This window comes from Pogona vitticeps, chromosome 7 (assembly GCF_051106095.1).
Source record: "Pogona vitticeps strain Pit_001003342236 chromosome 7, PviZW2.1, whole genome shotgun sequence".
Lineage (NCBI taxonomy): Eukaryota > Metazoa > Chordata > Lepidosauria > Squamata > Agamidae > Pogona > Pogona vitticeps.
Genome location: NC_135789.1, coordinates 5,012,029 through 5,035,702, shown reverse-complemented (window position 1 = coordinate 5,035,702; position 23,674 = coordinate 5,012,029). Strand labels below are relative to the sequence as shown.

The following is a 23,674-nucleotide window of genomic DNA, read 5'->3' as shown; positions in this document are numbered from 1 at the left end:
TCCCAAAGATTATTCGTTCTCTGTTTAATTCACTGTCTTCCACAGGTGATGTTACAACAGAGAAGGGAAAGCATTTATTATCACGTTAGTAAAATTACACAGGGACAATCTGTTCAAAACCATGACTCCATTTCCAGCTTACAAGAAAGAAAATGGGGGGGGGGGGAATTAGGAGAATATTTCGATCCAGTCCACCTACACCAAAGCATTCCAACCACGTACACGTGGCAAAAGATTAACTACACACAGGAGGTTGCAGGAAAACAGATAGACTTGGGTTTTTTCAAAAGCAATAGGGCAAAACCGAATATTAAGAAGGGCTGTTCTTCCATCTTGGTCACTGCTGACTTAAAAAACAGAAAAACTGGCTCTATCCCTTGCTAATTATACCTCCAGTTTCACAATATTATTCACAGGTCAAACAACTATCATAGTTTTTGCTTTTTCTCACTTATTTGTGCGCCTACGCAGTTATGAAAGAATTTGCAGGGACTCCTGCAGCTGTGATTGGCTGACAGCTCCCGATCTTTGGATCTCCCCGGAGATTGTGGAGGAAACCGCCAAATGGGCAGCAGGGCATCATCCTTTTGAAAATAGAAAATATTTCCCAGATCTTCCTTCAAAATTTAGACCAAACCCTCAACATGTCAAAGGTTCAGTCCAATCCTGTCTTAAGATCTCCATTTCTCACTAGGCTGTGTACCTCTTTACTCTTTTCCATCATTCAAGCTGCTGATCCATTAACTACCACCCCGTGACCAAAATTCAGGGACGTCAACGAAGGTTATGCCGCAGAAGGAACATGTCCCATGGCAAGGAACGCTGGAATTGAGGGCGGAAAGGGTAGCGGGAACGGGTTGGGGGTCTTAACTTCCCACCTATAACAAATACGAAACACCAATAAATAGAAATACAGTAAAAGAGAAGAATGTTGATTCCCAGTCTTTTGCCACGATCTGGAATACAAGGCAGAACAGGACGACCGAAAGCCCTGTGCTCCTAACAGAGCCCTCCCGGTGGATTCCGATGCCCCGAAGGAGCCATCTTTTGCTACACCGAGCCGAGTCTTGGGGATTGACCGACAGCCAGAAAGGGGAGCCCAAGGGTCTGGAGGAGATGGCAGGACCCGGCATAGAGGTTCTCCACCGTGGCTGTTCTTAGCCCGTCCTTCTCGCCCACTCTGCCGAGGATCCTCTCTGGTCCGTTCGCGTTTCTGTTCACTGTCGATGTCGGTAGCCTCTGGTGGCCGAAGCTGGAAAAATGCAAGAGAAGAAAGAAAGAGAGGTCAAGGGTCTTGTCAAGAACGGCTTGCTCACTGGACCACCAAGGGACCAGTTGGAATACCTTCTTTGAAAAAGGAGTGTCTTTTCTTAAAGCCTTGGGCCACCAATATTTTAAAGACACTGGCACCCACTCGACGTCTGTAGTCAAGTGGGCAGGCTCTGTGGTTCAACGGCGGAACTCCCTGCCACAAGATGGAGCGACGGCTGGCAATCTGGATGGCTTTTCAAGGGGGGGGGAGGCCCTTGGGCAGAGGGCCGTCGCATCCCTGAGTGGAAGAGGGATGTCTCCTGCTCCAGAACTTACCGGGCTGCATGTGCACCATCCGGCAGAGACCTCTCCCCGGAAGATTCTTGTACACAGGCTTCACGCACACTTTGTTGGTGCTCCCCGCAGCCAGGTCGGACAGCAGCACACTGTGGATCTGGGGTGAAACACTGAGGAGGGTCGAAGGGCCTGCCTGCCGCCGGCACCTGACCCGGTAGCCAACCACGCTGCCGTCAGCAGGATCCCAGGAGGCTTTGACTGTAGTGGGGCTTATCTCTTCAAAGCGAAGGTGCTTGATTTTGGATTCCTCTAAGCAATTGGGAAAGAAACAATGACACAGGTTAGATGCAAACAGAAACAGCCTTCTGGTTGTTAGGCTCACCCTTTTTTGAAGCTCAGCCTCTCCCTACTGGCCACACCCTTTTCAGAGGCTCCTCCCACTTCTTACTGGCCACACCTTCACTGAAGCCCCACCCCTTCTCCAAAAAGGCTCCACCCTTTCTCGTTGGCTCCGCCTGCGTGAAGTCCCAACTGTTCCCCCTTGGTCATCCTCGCTTGGCGCTCCACCCCTCTTCATTGGCCATGCCTTTTTGTGAAGCTCCGCCTCTTTTCCTTAGCCCCTCCCTCCATTGGCCCTGCCTTCTTTTGAAGCTCCACTCCTCCTCCTTAGGATTCGCTACGAAGGGCATCAACCTGTGCAGGATTTGATCATGTCCTGCACAGGACACTAGGCCAAAAAAAAATGTCAGAGGGAAAAACAGAGAGGACATGAGACCAAGATCTCATTTTTGTGAGACGTCACAAAATCTTAGTGGTTCAGGGGAAGTTTTTGGTTGGGAAGCTTTGAGGTCATGAAATTTGAAAAGAATCAAGGAAAAGAATTTTTCGAACAGGCATAACATTTTTTGTTCTCACTAATGCTGTTCTACGGAAGGGACACTTAGAAAAGACCTGCTGATAACGTTTCGAAACCATGTTAAGACTATTCTCTTCTAATAAACATTTAAGGTTTATAAAGATGAATGAGAAGGCAGTTCCTAATCTCTGGCTTAGAAAGTCATGGCACAAGAGGAAAAAAAGATGAGGAGGGCAGAGGAAAAATGAAGCACCGCTTTTTAAATTAGGGTTGGTGCAGTGATTTAAAAATCACAGGCCCTGCTGGTACCTCCTGCCTCTCGCGATGCCCGCATCTCACTCACCTTCTTGAGTGCACGCTTTGGCCGAAAGGGCTTTTTCTTTGCCAGATTTATAAATGGCAGAAACTGTCACCAGGTAAGTGGTGTTGGCCCTTAAGTCTTCCAAAATGGTGCTGTTGAGGGTCCCTTTGACCTCCACCACCTTGACCGAGTTCCCGGGCAGAGGCCCATACATGATCTGGTAAGTGGCCACGCTTTCCGGCGTCGGAGACCAACTGACCCGAACGCTGTGGGCCTTGGAGTCGGAGATGAGAATCTGGACCGGGCTGGTGACCTCTGGTTGGAAAAGAAAAAAAGATGCAAGACCATCCGTCGTGTCTTAAACCAAGCGCCAAAACATCCCTGCTAGGCGGGGCGAGATCTCTCCATTACACTTTCCTCCCAAATCCAGCTTTTTAAGGTTTGATTCCCTGGGTGTTCCCATTAATGGTTCGGACTCAAACCCGGAGCCGATCCAAACGTTTCCCTTGCCCCTGAAATGTTTCCACCATGTCAAAGAAAATAGAAAATGTTTCCAGCTCAGCCTCATCCAGCTGGCGACAGCTCCAGTCAACTCAGTCTTCAATATTACATTCCCTGGAGAGTTTCACTGAAATGTCCATCAAGAATGGCAACACAAGTTAATAAAACAGAGCAATAAGAAAGCCGTCAGACAGTAATGGGGAAAGTAATTAAATCTGCTCTCTCTCTCTCTGAGTGGAAATTAAGGCCTTGTCCGAACATGAAACATTTTCGCACTAAGCCACTTACCTTCCAACGTCGTGACTCTGGTCACCTGGGGCGGGATATAGCGCTCGTTCGATTCTGGAATAAGAGCCACCTCGTACGTGGTTTGAGGCATGAGGTTATTGACCACGATGGTGGTGTGGTCCCCGGGCATCTGTTTCCTCGCTTTGTGCCTCGGTTTGCCATTCGGGGCATATTCTAAGACGTAATACCCCGTATCCCGGGTCAGGAGGTTGGGCCAAAGAAGCCGAAAGCTGTCGGAAGAGATTTCAGTCGCTCTCAGACGCTTCGCCTGCATGACCTCTGGGGAAAAAAAAGGAGATGGGGTTTTTCTCTGTTTTAAAAACAAACCCAAGCTGCCCCATGGAGAAGACAAGAAAAGGTAAAACCCACAAGCAGGCAATATTTTTATGAGGATCAATGAAAATTGTCCCACGTTGCAGAGTTTTGTCGTTTGTTCAGACTCTTTTAGCTCCACAGCAGAAGTGGAGGGATTCGCAGAGCAGCCTTAACTTCCAGCTCCCCAGATTCGTCCAACAACCCCCATTTTTTTTCACATCCACTGGCGCTTACAGTCTCAATAACTCAGTCCGAGGCATTGGAAAGAAGAAAGAATAAAAGATTTCATTTACTTACAGGGAACACAGATAACAGCAAGCTTAAAAAAACCCAAACACAACTGCTTTAAGCAACAGGCCTCAACAGACTCACTGACAGCTTCCAAGAAAGAAGGGGGAAAGTCAAAAGGAGAGAGAGGCGAGACTCGCAGAAATTTGGGGATTTGGGTAAGAAGGCATATTATTGCATGCGACCAGCAGGTGGCAGCAGAGACAGCATTTGCAAGGATGGAAGCCTTCAAATAGAATCTGTCCCTCTTCTCAAAGCAGACTCAGGATTTGGTCATCCAAAAGCATGTTGCTGGATCTCAAGGTTTGACTGGCCCTTAGGGTCTAGTGTCCCCATTCAGGAAGTTTGGTGCAGTGGTTGGAGTGCTGACCTGTCAGCTGGAAGGCGTAGGTTCTTTGAGCCCCTCCAATTTTGAAAGTCACTGCGTAATGGCGGGCCAGCCCTGCTCTTTCAGCCCGGTCTACCGCACAGGGTTGTTGTTAGGAGGGGAAAATGAAGGGAGAAGGATGCGACACATGTCTGAACTTCTCGGAGGAGAGTATGAGAAGTAAATCAGTTTGTAAATCAGTTTCATGGCTACCAAGGACTCCTGGCATGCTTCTATGGAGCCTCGGGGACTCAAATTTTGCGCCTAGGAAAATCGGAGCTTGGAAGCTGAGCCGACTGAGGGATTAGGGGCTTTGTAGTCCGAAACCATAACTTTCCCATGCTCGGAGAAAAATCGTGGCCTGTGAAATATGATTTGGGGAGAGGTGGGGAGAGAGAGGGCGGCCTAAAGGCAGCGACATGATGGATTCGTCTCCGACGCCAGATCTTGGCCTCGCGGCAAGCCACGGAGGGACGTGAGCGAGCTCTGTTTGGGCTGGATCGGGCTGCTGTTTTCCATGAGCTACTGTACGCAGACGTTCCAGCCCAGCCTATTTTGATGCCTGCCAAAACACGAACGCTCCCAGCTTCACTTTGCAGGCACTGGGATTCAGCAAATTTTAGCCAGGGAGGAGCAGCCCGGCAGCTGGAGTGGGGCAGAATGGGTAAAGCGTAAAGAGGAGCTGAGCACTCCCCCAGCCCCCGATGCCTCCTCCAAGGGCACTATCCTGCCCATGTTAAGCATACCTTTCAATCTAGTCGGCTTCCGTGGGAAAGAGAGCCCGCAAAGAATTCAACTACGATTCCCATCACTCCCTGCTAGAGTAAGGCTGGCTGGGGATGATGGGGGCATGTATCTTTGGGTGTAGCCGTGTCAGGATCACATCTCCTTTCTCCCATGAATGGAATGCATGGCTTTTCACTGGGACTGGCCGTATACGCCCACTCCCTTCCAGCAGTAGTTCTGGCGGAAGAGGATGGGATTTGTAGTCTAATCCAAGTGGGCATCTGATTGGGGAAAATCTGGACCACCAAGGCAGGAGATGACTCAACTTTAAGCAATCTCAGTCTCCCATGCCTCCCTCTCAAGAATAAATTAGAAATAAATCATTCCGCTCTACTGTGTTATCATTAGATTAGATAACATATCAATCCCATGCGCATTTTCTTCTTTATTTTAAAGTTCAGATTGCAGAAGGCTTCCTTCAAAAGAGCACTCCTGTTTCAAGATGAATCTTTCAGAATGAGCGCTTACTCCTAAGGAAGCAGTCCTGGATAAGAGCGAACCTTAAGGATTACTCAGAGCCGCAAATAACAGGGCGTCCTAGTTCTTGTCTTTACCTGGATCGTTCCCGGAGCTTTTGGGGGGGGCGGGGAGGAATACTTTTTGAGCTACAACTTCCATAATCCCCTAGCGATGCTAGATGGGGATGCTGAGAGTTGTAGTCAAAAAAAGGGAAACTTTTCTAGGCGCTGACAATGCAGAACGATTCCTTGGAAAGCCACTTGGTGTTTCTCCGAGGGCAGGTTTTGTAACCCAATGAGGCCGGAGCAATTCAGTCTGCCCTGCGGAGTATTTGCCGCGCTCCTTAAAGGAAAGAGAAAAATGAGCGAAAAGCAGATATTCCGTAAAGGAGGAAGGAAGGAAGAACCCAAGACATCAAAGAGCTCAGCAAGAAGGAAATCAATGAAGAGGGAAAAAGAATTAAATCCTATGGGGATTTTTGTAGGCAAAGAGGAAGGAAGACGGGCAGGCATTTAGAAGGGAAAAAAACAGGGCCACCGAAGGGTTTCGGAACCACACCAGCGAAAAAGCGCTACAAGGGAATAGCACAAGACGATGGAGGTTTTAAAGAGCAGTGTTTGAACAACTGAAGCTGGGGAATGCAGAGAGAGAGAGAGAGAGAGAGAAGAAGGGCCCTCGCCCTCCCCTTGAGCTAGTTGCAGCAAAACAGAATCAGGTGTTGACACGCTGCCGCACTGCTAATGGACGCAAGCATCCGCACGAGGATGGATGTCGCTCCGCCAAGGAGGAAGCTGCTGGGAGAATGAGGAGGATTCAGACCGCCAGGCCCAGAGGAGAGGCCGGCCCTTCCTGCCTCACCCCATTCCCCTCAGATGCTGTCAAGGTTGGCACCGCTCCCGCCATGATCACACTGGGCTGTGCCAGGCTTGGCAGGGGCCCAGGCGGCTTCTTTCCCGGGGGGCAATCTCCGTCGGATCTTTACAAGCCAAGGCAGGGTGGCTTCCTCGGAAGAGACCAGGTGGAAGAAAGGGAGAGCCTTCGCGACGCCGGAAAATAGATTCTCAAACGTGTCTCCCGTTGGTGCCCGTGGCACATTTAAACGGGTACCACCAACCCACCCTTGTCTCTCTTCTCCTGGTTCCGTTTAGATGCTGAGAAGTACACGAAGCGACCTGACTTGTCAGCAAGTTATTTCCAAGCCACTTTTCTCTCTTCTTCTAAATAAAGAACCCTGCAATTCTGGCTTCTGCCCGATGAATCCGCACACTTCAAAATCTCCCTCTCCTCAGCTCCCCTGCTCAGCTCTTGCAAGGTCAAGCCTGTGGCTTCCTTTAAGTAGTCAGTCCATCTTGTATTGGGGTCCTCCTCTTCTCCTGCTGCCTTCCACTTTTCCCAGCATGATAGTCTTTTCCAGAGAATCCTGCGCGTCTCGTGATGTGCCCCAAATAGGATAGCCTCAGGTTCAACCTTTTGGCCTCCAGAGAGAAATTCGGGGCTTGATGTGTTCTGGGACCCCCTTGTTTGTCTTTCTGGCTCTCTAGGGTATCCGCAAATCTCTCCTCCAGCACTACACGTCAAACCAATCAATTTTTTCCTCTCTCAGCTTTCTTTCCTGTCCAGCTTTCACACCCAAACATGGTGATCAGAGCGTGGATGGTCTTGGTTTCCAGTGACTGATCCTTACATTTGATAACCTTTTCTAATCCCTTCCTTGTTATCTTTCCTTGCCTCAGTCTTTGGGGGGGCAAAGGGGGGCAAAATCCCAAGGAGGGGGGCAAACCCTATCTTTGGGCCAATTCAAATTTTGGAAACGAGGCAAGCTTTCAAGTTCTCTGCAGCGCTTCCCTCATCCAACCAGGTCTCACACAAAACCCACAAAACAGTGGCCTGATGTCTACTTGCGCCATCACGTTAGCGCAATTGTGTACGTTTTTCCTCCCCTTCAACGTGTGCTTTGTCATGTACCCGACGCTGCAAGGGGTTGGAAAATCGGGCGCAGGACGGGTCGCCCCTTCGAGCACGCTCAAGGGACACAACACGAGGGGAGCAAATCCTGCACAGCTGCCTTCCACCCAATTTGGGAGGTTTTTGACCTAGAAGAGACGGTTGTCATTTGCTTCTCTCGTCTTCCCGGCGGGAATTGCCAACCGCCACGGGAAGGCAGGGCATTTAATAGAAAGACAGGCCAAGAATGGAGAACAATGCCTCTCTGTGCATCCACAAAGGGGCCTTTGAAGAACATCGGCATGATATGATATCATAGACCCATTTCTGGGCATCCTCCCAGGCGGCCGGTTCTGGGTGGCTCTGCCCGCCCACAGCCTTGTCGCTGGGGTCCCACGCGCTTCATTCTCCTATTTATTCACAAGCTGCATTTACATCCCGTTGCTCCAGAGACCTACATAGTTTGCCCTTCTGCTACTTTATCTAAACAACAACCCTGTAAAGTAGACCAGAAAAAGAGGAGTAAGGTCCTCTAGTGAGTCTCTTGGTTCAGTGGCCATTCAACCCCTGATGCTCTTCAGTTCCAAAGCAAAACCCCAACAAAATACTGTACTGACTCCTATTTATTTATTGAAAATATTTTTTATCCTGCTTTTCTCCTTAGAAACAACTCAAGGCAACTTACATTGCAGGACATGTTCCAGCTTTTCAGTATCTTTCATAAAAAGGCAGCAGCACCCAGAACTGCGCAGAATATTCCAGGTAACGTCTTGTCAAAAATGGGACAGAGCAGCCATATTCCTTCCCTGGACACCAAGCACACCTGTTCTGCCTTTTTTTGGAACTTGTGAACATAACTCTTTGCTTTCAGGGAGGGGGAATCTCTCACCTTACGCAACAGCATAGCGATGTAACGCCATTCCGCTCTGATCATGCTGTACCCTGATTCTGGCCCGTGTGTTGAAATATTGTAGGACACCCCTAGAGAACCAGTATGGTGTTGTGGGCAGAGTCTTGCACAAGGACTCTGGAGACCTGGGTTCAAATCTCACGTGACCATGGAAACTCACCGGGGGAGGCGGCAATGATAAATATCTGCTCGATCAACTTACACACCTCAAAAATGGTTGCCATTAGGGCGGAAGCAACTCACTGGCACGCAAACGACAGAACACACCACCTTTTAAAAGAAAGATTTCTATTCAATTGAGCAACAGCTGGTGCCGTTAAATCGGATTATGATGAGGATCACTATCCTCTTTGTTGTGTTACCTGTGATGGAATCTCTCAACTCTTTGGTGATAATGGTCAGATCGTCGACATCAACAAAATGCAGGTGTTTCTCGGGAGGTTTGCTCGCTGCGGCCGAGAGCTCCAAGTAATTCCCTCGTCCGGTGCTGACGATGAAAACGGTGACCCCCATGTCCTTCAACCGCTGCATGGGCTGAGAAATGTCATCCGTGGAAAAGCCATCGGTCACCCACACCATCACCTTGGGCACGTCGGCACGGGCCCCGGCCTCCACGGTGAAGAGTTTATCCTTGGCAAAAGAGAGGGCTTTCCCCGTATTGGTGTCGCCCATTTTCTGTTTGATGTTCCGGAGGGCGTGCTGGACCGCCCCGCTCGAAAGATATCGGTCGAAGGGGAACTCCAGACTTGGCATGGTGCTGATGTGGACCACCCCTGTCTGGACATCATGGGGCCCAAAGGTGAAGGGCCGGAGGAGGTCAGCAATAAACTCCTTCACCCTGGAAAACTCGTAGTAGGAGACGCTGCCGGAGCTGTCCAGCAGGAAGAGAAGATCTCCTTCTAAGTCAGGGGCTGAGGGCTGTAGGCCTAAGGAGAGACAAGAAGAAGAGGCATGAGCAATCCTAAAATAGTCCCCTCTCTCTTTCTCCAGTGTTCCCGGAGGCTCTGATTTGTGGGTTGTGACACCCCAAGGACAATAAGAAGGCAAGCTGAACTCCTAAACACGTGCACTTCCTGCAGAGTAACTCCTAGCACATAGAGCAGAAGGTACCTCGCCCATCTTAATGGACTCAATATTAGCCAAGACTTCTTAGGCCGCCACTAAATGGAAAGTCCTACAATCATTCTAACGTTGAAGCTGAGGCAGTCCTATTTTGGGAAAGGTGGAAGGCAGCAGGGAAAGAGGAAGATCCAATATGATGAGATGGGCTGACTCCTTAAAGGAAGCCCCAGGGTTTGAGTGTGCAAGAACTGAGCAGGGTCATGGAGGGCAGGATATTTTGGAGATGGTTCATTCGCAGGGGCCCCAGTGTTTAGTCTTTATCCGTTATCTTGGTATCTCCCTAAATGAGCCCTCCCCACAATCTCCTGCCTTCAACAGCCCGGCTCAGTTCCTGCAGACTCAAGCCTGTGGCTTCCTTTAGAGAGTCTGTCCCTCTTGTATTGGGTCCTCCTCTTTTCCTGCTGCCTCCAACCCTTTCCCGGCATTTCTGTCTTTTCCAGAGTATCCGGTCTTCTCATAAGGTGGCCAGAGTCAGACAACCTCAGTTTCTACATTTTTGATTCAATCCTTTTGTTTTAATTCCTCGAAGCATCTCCACCCATTCGTTGACCAAACTTGGTTGGAGAAACATGGGTTTCCGCTGGGTGCCGGCTACCTCATCCCCATGCGCATGCAGGCCTTGGGAAAGGGGCTTTTTGGACTTCAATACCCATGATCCCTTAATAGGACAACTCTCTGGTTCCTCTTCTTCCCTGAATGTTGGTCACGCTGGTCGGGACCGACAGAAGATGGAGTCAGGGAACGTATGGAGTAAAGACCGGCAGCCGCCCGAATTCTCTGGCAGAGACACAGAGAGCCATTTGCCGGCCAGATTATTTGGACACAATCTCAGAGGAAACCTGAGTCAGGGGATGTAGGCGTTGGAAGGCCAAACCTCTGGGCAAGGCAAGATGGGTCACAGGTGCCCCATCCCCAGGGGAGGACCAAAAACGAGGAAGCGGTCCTTCTGGGCCAAAAACAAACATCTGGAGTTCCCGGTCTCCCTCCCTCCCTGCCTGCTAGGCAACAGAGCCTGAAGCTATAAAAGAAGGCTCAGCCATAAACCACTGGGTCTGTTTGCAGGCACTGCCCTTCGGCAGGAAGCGTTCAGGGGTGGGGCGGAGAATATTTCCAGCATGGACTGTTTTTTACCAGCCCAGATTTGTGTTTCGATTTTTTAAAAAGTCCTCCTCGGTGGTTCAAAGCAGCCAAAGCCGCCTTTGTTGGCATCAGAGGAAGGCAAGAATGTGACACACACACACGCGCGCGCGCGCGCACACACACACACACACACACACACACACACACACACACACACACACACACACACACACACACACACACACACACACACACACACACACACACACACACACACACACACACACACACACACACACACACACACACACACAGAGAGAGAGGTCAGCCCCAGTGAGCTTCGAAAGTGACTTCTGACTGTAAATAAATATGACCGTGGTTGGAAAGGGCACTACATCTCCCATCTTCCCCCAGCCAGCATAGCTTGGTTGCAGGATTCTTGGATCTGTAGTCAGAGAGAGAGAGAGAGAGAGAGAGAGACAGACAGACAGACAGACAGACAGACAGACAGACAGACAGACAGACAGAGAAAGAGAGAGGCACTCGGCCAAGCGCTTCACAGATGCTATCCATATGGGTGCCATCTGTAAGCAAGCAGTGGGAGGAGGATGCACTGGGTCCCAGAGCATCATCCTACTGTCGCTAAGGCTGGGTTCAGAGCACCATGAGAACCTCTCACCTCAAAAGCGCAAAGCGACAGGATTCTAGATATCGTGCCTCTGTTTCCATGAATTGTTGCTATTTCTAAATGCACACTTCTACTTACAAATTTGTGCCGTAGGAGAGAAAAGACTGTTCAGAAAAAAATGCTGTCTTTCCATTGAATCTGCCATCTTTAGCATGTGTTTCTCTTAAATCTTAGTGATTACTGCAGAATGTAAGCTATAGTAAGACTCTCTTATCTGTAGGATCAGTATCCACTTATCCGCTGGCTTAAAATGCTAAATAAAAAACCCCAGAAATACATATTTATATGTATTTCCAGGATATATTTACCAAAACTGGCCACTAGCCTTTTGCTCCATCTAGCTGTGCTCTTAAGCCATATCCTAGGGATCTGAAATTATTATTTATGAACAGTTTAAACCGCACTGAAAGCATTCCATTAATATTTCTCTTCGGCTTCATCAGCTGAGCCTGTTTAAGAAAGACCTGGAGAACGTCTAGAACTTTTAGAGATTTTGCAGGCGACCCCGAAAACTCATCTGCAAGAGATTTCATCTGCGCCGGGATGACAGCAGCCTCCCTCTTAAGCCGAGACGGAGAAAGAAAGCAGAGAAAATAACTTTATGGACGAGATTGCATGCTCCTCATGTTAACCATGTCAGGAATGGCTCCAATGAGGAAAGAGGGATTATATTGACCCTCATTGCTTGGGAAACCAGCGGATAACTCTGGAGCAGCTATAAAGATGATCTCCTTCTTGGGGGCTATAAGTTTCAATCTCATTTTGAAGCAATGAATGCCAAAAAAATGATGCCTGGGAGGGAAAAAGTGGGGGGGGGAGAGAAGGGGAAATGAAAACATTCCTGTCTATTTTTCACAAATGAAAACAGCAGGGCGCTTCGCCACATCCTTTCCTTCATCCTCACGGTGGCCAAAAAAAATCAGAATTTGCTCTCCTGTGCCCTAGATTTCACAGCCATGGCAGATCCTGTTTGCCCTTGAACCTATTTATTTCTTTATTTGATCACGTAGTTGGTCTGACACCTTTCGAGCCCATAGATAGATAGCCTGCTTTGTATCTGGCTTGTGACTCAAGAAAGCTAAGGCCTCCTTGAGACCTTTAGCCCTGTCCAAATAATCGTGCTGTGAACATCCCAGCACCAGCCGGAGGTGAGAAACTCGCTGGGGGGGGGGGAAGGATCCTGCAAACAAGCAATGATGGCTGGACTTTCTTTTGTTTTCTATCTGGAAATGCAAACCCTTTCTCTACCCTGTTTCCCCGAAAATAAGCCCTAGTATGGTTTTTTAGGATGCTCGTAATATAAGCCCTACCCCAAAAATAAGCCCCAGTGAAGTGGAACCCTGCCCACCACCCTTGTGCAGCCACCAGAAGATGATGACGTGACTGTCTTTGGAAAAAACAAAATCCCCTGAAAATAAGCCCTAATGCGTATTTTTGGAGCAAAAATTCATATAAAACCATGTCTTATTTTGGGGGAAATGTGGTAGGAGTTGTTCCCGTGCATCTAATTGGATAGGAGTGAAAAATGCTAACTCATTAACATTTGGGATCTACCAGCTCTCTCCAGATTCCAGTGAAGCTGTCCCAGGCCTCGTGTCATAAAAGAGGGTCGAAGCAGCTGCCTCTTTCCTGTCAACAAAGCCTGCTCCATGCCAGCTGGCTTTCTGTGTTTTTCTCTCCCCCCTCCCTCCCTCCACCCCTTGGCACGGCGTTTTACAGTCTGAATCCCACCGTCCGGCTTTGCCAGAGCGAGTGTGCTCAGCTTTTCCAGAAAGTCCCCCCCCCCCCCCGAAACAGAAGCTGGCCCGGCTTGTGTCTGGATGGCGTTGCAGATTCCAGCCGAGAATCTCATCCTTTTTTTGGAGGGGGTGGCCCCCAATAAGTAAGAGAGACAAAACAAGCCCCACCACCACCACAGAACCACAGGCTGGAGAGCTGTAACAACCAGATAAATCCACGGAGAATAGATTGACAGTGATTCCTCGGGTCAAATAAATGGAGCCCCCCCTATCCATGGCAGTCTATCTGAGTTTTGGGGGTAGGTTCAGTAGGAGAGCAGTCCTACTTTTGGCTTGGATCTTTTCTTGGGTGCAGCAGAAAAATGAAACTTTTTCTGGGGGGGAGAGGAACACCATCTCCCAGAATTTTGCCCCCTCCTTCGTCAACCTTGGGGAGAGTCTCCGAGCATGGCTGCTCAATTTAAAAAGAAACTTTTCTATCTTCTGGATCCAGCTGGTCAGTGGGAGAAACCACCTGCTGGGGGGGGGGAAGGAGACCGAGGAAGGCCCTTTTGGGTCGTTATAAAATAAAAGTAATTGTTGACTATTGGAAAGAGAGTCCCGTCTAAATTGGATTTAAGATCAGGAACCAGAAAGAGGGACATCGGAGACCAAGGATTTCTAAAGAGATGCATGTCAGCTGCCTGACTTTCAAATGAAGCCTGGGTTTATATTCCAAAAATCCAATCAGAAAACAATGCACAATGACAACACATTTTGGTTGTGAGTTTACCGCTTTTCAATCATGAAGTACGGGTGCGAAATCTGGACCGTAAAGTAAGTTCATGGGGGGGGGGAATGGAAAGCTGTTGGGAAAAGGCAGGATTCTGTGACGAAGACAAGAATTTGGGAGAGGCAGCAGGAAAAGAGGAAGACCCCCAATAGGAGATGGACCGACTCCCTAAGGAAGCCACAGGCTTGAGTTTGCAGGACCTGAGCAGCGCTGTTGAGGAGGAGAAATTTTTGAGAACGGCTCGTTCATGGGACTGCCACGATTTGGAGTTGACTTGATGGCACATAACAGCAACGACATTTGGCCTTAGAAAGGAAGGTCAACCCACAGAGCAGCCCCTTGCGTGGGCTCGAGAATATTTGCCGATCCGGTTCCCCGAGAGATATGACACTCCGCCAGCCCTCTTGGGTCTCCAAAACAAACTTCCCAATGGATGGGTCGATTTCTTAACCTCCCCCAAGGCCATCTGTGTTCACTGTGGGTCAGCGCTCTTCACACATACACCCAAACACGGACACATCCCGTAGGCTGACTCTGGCATTTTTGGAGGGGTGTTGAGGAACGCACATTGATGCCCTTTCGTAAAGGAAGAAAGAGACACCAACCCCAGGACGGTTTTCATTGTTTTCCTGTTGCCATAACATCCTCAGGGGGGGGGAACCCTCCAGGCCTGGTCTGGGGGAATCCAATGCAGCCACAATCCAAATTCCATCAAAGATGGGACTCTCCATCCCATAACCGAGCATTTCGCCAAGGCCTGCCACAAAAGCACTAGCCCAACTGAAAGTATCTTAATTGCCCGAGAGGAAAAAACCACAAATGGCTGGATCGCTCAGTGGTTTTAAGTCTCTGGCTGGGTGGTGAGTTCAAATCCCCCCCCACTGGGGCCTCCTTATCAGGGGCTGCACTGGACGATCCAGAGGGGCCCTTCCAGCTCTGCCGTTCCAAGATGATAAGATGATTATTCTCCCCTCACTGTGGATCCCATCGCCCCCCCCCTTGTTCACCCTGGTCGGAATGGACATGTGGAAATCAGTGAGGGTGTTCAGCGAAGGCTGGGCAAATGGGGCTTTTCGCCAACGATTGGCAAGCCTCCAGACCTTGCTGGCTACACATTCTGGGATTCGTAGTATGTACCACCAAACAGGAAGACTGCCAACTTTCTGGAGTGGAGAGAGGTGGAGTGTGCGAGTGGCCAGCTTTCCCAGTTTCAACCCACAACAAAACACACGGAGAAGGAAAATACACAAGCGCACACATGCCACAAACCCCCTCGGGTTTGATTTCACTTGAAACCCTTTGCAGCTTAAAACACACAGATCACGGAATCATCATCCTCTTGGAATGGCAGAGCTGGAAGGGACCCTCTGGATCACTGAGAGTCCACCCCCTGTCAAGGAGGCTCAGTGGGGGAATCGAACTGCCCACCAGATGCCTAAACCACTGAGCTATCCTGCAATTCGGAGAATAATGGAGTTGGAAGGGACCTCTAAGGCCATCTAGTCCAACCCCCATTCAATGCAATAATCTATGAGGCCGAACTGGTATATCTGGCATTCTGTTTGACAGTTTATTATTATTATTATTATTATTATTATTATTATTATTATTATTATTATTATTATTATTATTATTATTATTATTATTATTATTATTAAATACCAGGCACAGTCAATCAAACTTCTGTTCCTAATATTGCCATTTTTTGTAGCTCTGATGATGATGCTTAATCTTACACTACGAAAACTTAGCTTTTTAAAAATCTTCCATGGGGCAGAGACTTGCTTGGTTTCCCCCCCCCCACACCGCTTCTATTAGGATTTCTAGCAAACTAAAATATTTTTTTCTTGTTCTCCCCCCCCGCCCCCCGGAGCTTTTCCCTGCGTTTAGTTCCTCACAGAGGCCAGGGAGCGTATTTCAGAAGAAGATGACCATATAAAAGAGAGCGAAAGAGAGAGAGAGAGAGAGAGGAAGTTTTAAAAACTTGTGAAAGAGAATCTAGAACGATGGTGACGGAGAAAAACAAAATAAAAATGAAAGACGGACGAAAGGACAAATTAAAAAAAAAAAGAGCAGAGACGCGGTGGCCTCTTGAAGGCTGGCTGGCTGTTAATAATTTCTTAACGTGAGGCTCCACGACATGCTCTCAGATAGTTCCCGCGGCAACAGGTCATCATCTCCTTGATGACTATCCAGACCGTCCAAGCGCCTTCTCTTCCAGCGCGCGTTATCCTTTTTTTCGTTCGGAATTCCCACGCGCGTTTTTTTGTGCGCGTCGCTCTGTTGCGCGCAACGCCCGACTGCAAACCCCCCCCCGTTCATAATTGATTTTGGAAAAGACCCCATCGCACCCCTTCAAGCGCCTTTTTCTAAAAAAAGAAAGAAAGAGCCGAGCGAAGAGAAATCCCAGCGGCGGGGCAACCACTCACCTCTCTCGGGCGAAGCGGGTCCCAGGGCCGCCTGGAGAGAGAGGAAAACCAGCAAGCTTCGGACACTCATAGCAATCTTCGTCTCCAGCCCGGCGGCGGCTACCTTAAGCCCAAAACCTCGAAGCGGGTGGGAAGGCAGAGTGGCCGCCTGGCAGCCAGCATGGTCAAAACCCTCTCTGGCAAAGGGGGGGGGGGGCGAGCCCAGTCCTGTGGGGCCGATGCCACCCCCTGCCTTGGAGCGCAGACGCGCACCACCCCCCCCCTCTGAGTTTTGCGCAAGGCGGAGAAGGAACGGTTTCCGCCCTGCGCCTTTACGCCCTTGTGAAATCGCTTTAAGTCACAGCGTCTCTCGCTCTCTCTGTGTGTGTCTTTTTGCCTTTTTTTTTTTTTTCATCTCGTAAATCTTTCTGACAGCCGTGGCTACAGAAACAGGACTCCCCCCCCCCCCTTTCCTCCTGCTGACTCTCCAAACTTCGGCTCGCCTGGGGAATGGCGAAGCTGGAGGACGGGCCGACCCTCGAGCAAGCTGCGAGGGTGGCCAACTTTATTCTTCTTCTTTTTTAATTTTTAAAAGCCCCCCCCCCCAGCTCCTGCACTGGCCGGAGAGCATCCAGCTTCTCCTCTACTCCCCCAGGCTGGGGGGCGAAAAAAGCAGGGCTGGCTGGTTTCTGGATGTCCAGCCCCAGGCGGTGCAGGTTTTAGGGGGCAGAATTTGGGGGGGGGGGGTAGAATCTCAGCCCCAAAATGGATCTAGGGGTATAAATGTCACTCGTGTCCCCTAAAAGCATCTCCAAGTCTGGAACGACCTAAGCCACAATGGAACTGCGGTTTAAGGCACGGAAAAAGTTGGCACCCGTTGCTGCTTTGAAAAACATAGCGTGTCATTTTTGCTTCCAAGCAACTGGGGGGGGGGGGGATATTGCAGGCCAGAGGTTGCCAACATTTCCCCGCGGCAAAGCTCCTGTGCCGTTCTCTTCGTTCTGAGTCACTGATACTCAGCAGGTGAACCTTTTTCTGGCACGGTGTTGCAGGAAAAGTGTCTACTAGCTGGATGCCGGCCTTACGGTCATCTCAGCTGCCTTGGAAACTTCTGTGGAAAATTTCCCTGGTCCTAAAGCACAGGTGCCCTAAGAGGGGAAAAGTTGGTGACGCATCAGTGAATCTATATAGCGATGGAAAGGGAAGTCTTTTGCCCATTTTTCTCCACTCAGAATCCAGATCTGACTGTTTATACTTCTCTTCCACCACCCAAAAATACATCATCAACACCATAACTTCCTTTTTTAAAAATACTGTAATAAGAAATTCAAGCTGAATCTTTCCATCTCTGACGCTTATTATTTCTTGTTCCTTCCTCTCCCCCAAGGGAATCCAATTAAAAGACACTTCTTTCACAGCCCACGCAGATCTTTCCCAGACGCCGTGAATTTTGCCTTCCATCCACCTCTCCTCCCTTTATAAAATATTTCGATGCCTTAGCAACCAATTTTTACTCCCGCACATACGGTACACATAGAGGCACGCAGAGAGAAGCTTCCGTGCTCCCCCATCCAGATTTCGTGGGGCCCACGGTCCACCTTTTTTCTCCTTCAGGTGCTTTGGACTTTAACATTTGCTTTTAATTTATTTTATTCCAGCGGCTTCGGAAAGAGAAATCTAGATTCCAAAGTGCACGTGGATCTGTTAAACATTACAGCCTCTTGGGACCGGGTCTCCGTTTGCTTGTTATGTTTTCTGTCCCTGCCGTGATATGGCCTGGACTGGTATGGAAAACATTCCCTTACAACGGTGTTAATCCATCCCTGAAAATAGACGTCCAGTCGGATTCAAACCCGGAGCGGATTTTGAATCCACCCATTATTTCTGATGGTGAGAGGATGCAGCCCTGGGGTTGACCTCGATCCAAGAAGGCTTCCTTTAGGGATTCGATCCATCTCACATTATGTCTTCCTCTTTTCCTGCTGCCTTTCCCCTTCATTCTTGTCGCCATGGCCAACCGGGATTTGAACCCTGGCCTCCGTAGGTCACCAGGGGTTGCTTCCCTGCCCAACCCTTCCCGGTAGAGCAAGTCTGGTGCGGTGGCTAGCATCTCAAAAGAAGAAGAAAAAGAAGAATTCACTCGCCATGAAATTTATTAGGTGACTTTAGGCAGGTCGTTCTCATCTCGCTTGGCCTACCTTACAGGGCTGTTCAGGAGGATCAAGGGAGGAGAGGCACACAACCTTGAGCCAACCGGGAGAAGGGTGTTGTGAAAATGTCATGAATGACTAAAGCCTATGCCTGCTAATTCTTGCGATGGTGGTGCGTAATGACTCACTAGACAAATAATTCGCAGGAAATGATAACGGAGAAGTGAAACATTTCATTGGGGGCATTTCTGACAGACGCTGTTGTCCCCATCTAGGGGGGCGGTGGTCTAGTCCGGCCTGATCCTCACTCCCCTGCCACTCCTTTCACGAGAAGTCCCGTAAACAAGGCAACCTGATCCTCGAAGCTCCTCTACCTTGGCTGGGTCACCACCAGCCTGAAAGGTGACACCCAGGGTTTGTGGACATGGCGATCCATTGACTCACACCTTACTCTGGGGCTGACTCACCAGTACTATTTGTGACTCCTCACACATAACTCCTGCCGTCCATCCAAATCCCGGCCTGCCCCAACCTGAAACCTGGCTGGTTTACTGAGATTTGACCCTTGCGTATTTGTTTTTCTTCAAGGAAGTCCCGACTTGTGAATCATGAACTCGATTCTAACCGTCTGTTGTGGAAAGCAGTTACGTTTATCCATTGGCTGTTTGAGCTGTTCAACTGTAAGTAATGACTTACTTCTTATTCTTTTTCTTACTCCTGTCTCCTATGGAGACTGTAAGTGCCAGTTGATGAGAAAATGGTGGACCAATCTGGGGGCGGGGGGACGAAGCTATTCTGCTCTGTGAATCCCCTGCAGGTCGGCAGCGCAGCTAGAAGAACCGAATCGAAAACCTGAAACTCTGCAAGAGTTCAAACCCTCACGCTTGAAATTAGAAGGGTCACAATCCAGTGGTGCCACCATTACGGCTACTGCTTTGTCCTTCAACCAGAGGTGTTTTTTTTAAATAGCTGAAAATTGTGAGGAGATGGTTAAAAAATAGTTATTTTTTGACTACTGGTTCCAGGACCTCCCAGCCCACGTGGGCCCCACCGGCGAGGGGATTTGGGGATTTGTAGTTGAAAACAGCCGTGCGTTTCAAAAGCTGGGAAAAGAGAGAACGAATCCGGGGTTGTTTTAGGTGGCTGGTTTCCCACTTCTGATGCCCCTCGAGTGACTCATAAAGAGCCCAAGAGTGTTAACGCAGGAGTGCGCTGCTCCGACTTGCGGGTGGTAGCGCCACCGGATCGCTTTGGATCAGTGCCACTGTCACTTGAGGGAGCCTGAGGGCAACCGTCTTGTCAGCCTCTACCAATAACTCCGGAAAGAGTCAAACTTAAAGTGACTTTTTTCCGACGAGCAATGGCGTTGAAAAGCACTGGGGGAAAAAAGAGAGAAGAAAGTTCGTTCCAGTTTTAGAATCATGAGGCAATGATAAAGTGCTTGAACTGGGAAGGAGGAAGGACAGCATGAAAAAGAGGGAGAAACAGACGGACGAAGGAGAAACTGAGGCTGCCCTGATTTGGGCGCATCAGGAGAAGGCAGGAAAGGTTGAAGGCAGCAGGATAAGAGGAAGACCAGATGTGAGATGGACGGTCTCCCTAAAGGAAGCCACAGGCTTGAGATTGCAAGAGCTGAGCAGGGTTCATTGCCAATGAATTCGAACCCTGGACTGGATGGGTGCATCCGTTCATTTGGGCTTCTCCCTCACTTCCCCCCCTCCTCCCAAGTGGAAAGAAATTTGGGGATGTAAGGTAAATCCTGAGCAGAAACGAAGAAAATGAAATTTTCATCCCTGGGGGAGTGGGGAGGGAAGGAGGGTGAGATTTGAAAACGGATCTGGACAATTTGATGACCCTGCGGCTGCGGAGGGTTAATTTTGTGGCTTGCGCGTAGGTGGGTGGCTGAGAAAAATGTATATTTCAAAAAAAACCCAGTCCTTATACATTTCTACTGGGATGGCGTGGCTCAGTCATTTCGGCAAAAATATACTGAATCCATTTGCTGGAAGGAGCTGCGGGCCAGAGCAGCAGCCAACAAGGGAGGAAAATTCATAATATATGGCTGTACACACGCAGGCCGTGTATATACGTGCCCGGATCTGGATTTTCCATTATATAATAATGCTACAATCGTCTTCCCCCACCTCCGTTTTCGTCACTGAAAGGCTGCATCGTTCTCGTTTAAAATAAGACATAAATTTTGGCAGCTCGGGGTGGAAACTGGCTTTCGGGCTAATGAAACAGGGGTCGGTGATTGTTTGGATTTGACAGGTTTGCTTCCCCTTCCCCCCCCCCCGCAAGATTAGGAGATAATGAGAAGAGGATGGGAGAGATAAATCTCAGAGGCTTTTCTATCCAAACTCGAAAAGAGGAGGCCGAATTGGAGGAAATTTGCACAGGGAAAGAAAGCTGACAGGGGTTAAAAGATGATTTGTTTGAAATGTGGTGAGGGAGGAGAGCTTTGCGGTGGGAAACCCGGGCCTGTCGGAAAGACGAACAAGGGGGTCCTAGATCAGATCAAGCTGGAACTATCTCTGGAGGCAGTCATGTTGAAGCTGTGGCTGTCCTGCTTTGGGCACCTCAGGAGAAGGCAGGATTCTCTAAAAAAAGACAATAATGCTGGTAAAGGTTGAAGGCAGCAGGAAAAGAGGAAGACCCCAGTATGAGATGGACGGGCTCTGTAAAGGAAGCCATGGGGCTGTAGTTTGCAAGAGTTGAGCAGGGCTGTTGAAGACGGGACACAGGGGAGACAGAGGCAATATGACAGCACACAGCAACAACAACATCAAAATGAATCACAACCACCACCACAACGGGAGTTGGGTGAAAATCTTGGCCAATCCGCTTCCTTGATCTGACCATATCCTCTTTATTATAGGATAGTTGAGAAAGAGCTAGCACTGAGGGGAAATATGCAGAGCCAGAGGTCGCGGGTTCGATTCCCGCCTGGGCCTCCTTGACAGGGGCTGGACTGGATGATCCCTCGGGTCCCTTTTATCTCTCCAGTTCTAAGAGGACGACGGTGAAAATGTTTGAAATTTGCACAAGTGCAAAAAAAGAGAGTGTAATTTTAACGTTTTATTCTGCTAACCCCCTTGGGCTTTGTTTGCAAACCTGGCATAAGAAATGTTTAAACAGAGGAATTGTATATTTAACGACTTCTCGGGCGACTGGTAATTTTCTTTCAAGGGCTAAGTGCATCCCAAACCAGCAATATCTTCCTTAGAAGTGCCTTCATCCTTCTGACACTTTCAAAACACAATATTGACAAGGGATTTGCTTGTTTAGCCAGTGTTGACCCCGCAGCTGTCGTCTTGAGGGGCCGTGCCAGATGTTCACAGCTGGCCAAAAAGCAAGCTCTGTGCAGGATCCCTCGAAGAGAGAGAGTTTCTGATACAGCAAGCGTCTCAGGAGCATGTTGAGCGAGGCGGACGCTGTCTTACTGCCCCCCATCCTTAAATCACAACACCTCATATTGGAAATCTGGATTCTGTGGAAGTGCCTTTTATTTTTAAAAAAAGCTTAGAAGGAAAAGAGCAGAAGCCTCTGGTCTTCCCCAGCTGGGCGACTTCCAGATGCCTTAGACTACAAGTCCTATCATTCCCAGCCAGAGCCGTGATGGGGGCTGTAGTCCAAAGTCTTTGAGGAGGACGAGTCACCACCGGTGCGACTTCAGCCCGACTTGACAGCCCTCAAGCCCCCGTTCCTGCTTTGTACGGGGTAACTGAAAAGCAATTTATTCATTTTCTTTATTAAATTAAAATTAATAAAGAAAAGAGACTGATCCCATTCAAAAATAATTATTTTTAAAAATGCAGTACAGACCAGCATTGAAACAAACGCGTCGTCCAGCTAAATGGTACCCGGAGGGCTAGAATGAGCATAAAATGACTGAAACCTCTATAGAATCAACAGCCGTGCTGGAAACTAGGATTTTTTCCCCCCGAACATTGGAAGCAGTTTCGTGGGAACAGAAGCCCGTCTCCTTGTGCGATCAATTGTCTTCTTTTGGTCTCAATTCTGTCTTGGCAGGAGGTGGTGTTATCCCAGCGTGGAGCGCTGGGGCCAGAACCCTCTGAAAGGAAAAGCGAAGCCACTGTTTGAAACGATCTATTTATATTTTCCAGCCAGCAGTTTCTGATCTGTGGAACGGGGTAAAGAGATGGCTGACTTAGATAGGTCGATAAGAAGGGATGCAGCTGCTTGGCTGCCTGCCCATTTACACACGTGTAAAGGAAACCGTTGGGAGTCCTGGGGGCAAGTTGTCATCCGTTGGTGGAAAGCAGGAATTGGCTATAGGACTCTGGTGAGGAAGTTGCAAGTAAGGTAGCCGAGATGTATAACACAGTTATTTGTAACTAGTTCCTTTTTTTGGGGGTGTAACAGTGATGTAATCAGAGCTTGGAATGTTACTTTCTCAAAGGAACTTGTTTGGCTCCTCTTTACTTCTCAGTAGACAGGTGGCTGCTGCCATTATTGCTTCCCCTCACACAAGTTGCATTGCAGGCCTGGTGTTCTATTCTCTGGTTCCCCCTAGTGGCCAGTTCTGATATTGGCCTTTGCAATTATTTATAAAAATACAAGAGGCAAAAATCGAAGGATCCTTCTTTTGCTACAAGGGCTTGATAACAGAAAAACATAAATCCTGGAAACCTCTTTGTCTGAAAATGCTTTAAAATGCAGTTAAAATGTAACTTCAGTAAGTAAAACTGGAAAGTAGTACTCCTTGAACCTAAAGGGAATTTTGTATCTTGTTTTTGCACTTCATTTACTGCTGTGTTCTAATTACTCATGCCTAGTGTTATTATCCCAAAACAGCTGTATACATTATTCAGTTACTTACTTCCAGCTTAATAATGTTTCACTTCAGAAGTAATGCAGTTGATAAATTATGGTCTACTGCCTGTTGTCTAATTATTTTCAGAAGCTACCTTGAAGGCACTTTTATCAGAAGAATCTTTCAAGTTTTTATCCCCGTCTCTTATAGATCCCAGTGGGTAGAGCAACGGATTAGGACTCTGGAGAACAGGGATCAAATCCCCTCTCAGTCACGGAAACAGACTGAGAGAGAACTGCTAAAACTACTCCTTAAGTATCTCAGTTACTTTGAAAAGCCCTGTTAGGATCTCTGTAAGTTTGTTCCGACTTGATG

At 48.7% G+C, this 23,674-nt stretch overlaps 1 protein-coding gene and 1 long non-coding RNA gene across 2 annotated transcripts; one reads left to right on the top strand and one right to left on the bottom strand.

Annotated features, from left to right (window-relative positions):
* Positions 1-9: 9 nt before the first annotated feature.
* On the bottom strand, positions 10-16,757 carry VWA1 (von Willebrand factor A domain containing 1). Its single transcript, XM_020782315.3, has 6 exons — positions 16,394-16,757; positions 8,926-9,489; positions 3,495-3,773; positions 2,748-3,020; positions 1,588-1,857; positions 10-1,252 (listed from the first exon to the last, which is right to left on the bottom strand). The coding sequence occupies exons 1-6, from the start codon at positions 16,461-16,463 to the stop codon at positions 1,218-1,220; spliced, it is 1,491 nt and encodes a 496-aa protein (XP_020637974.3). The 5' UTR covers positions 16,464-16,757; the 3' UTR covers positions 10-1,217.
* Positions 16,758-17,583: 826 nt separating this feature from the next.
* On the top strand, positions 17,584-23,423 carry LOC144584089 (uncharacterized). The gene is made up of 2 exons (XR_013538129.1): positions 17,584-19,202; positions 22,555-23,423. It is a non-coding gene; the product is annotated as an uncharacterized LOC144584089 (long non-coding RNA).
* The last annotated feature ends 251 nt before the right edge of the window (positions 23,424-23,674 follow it).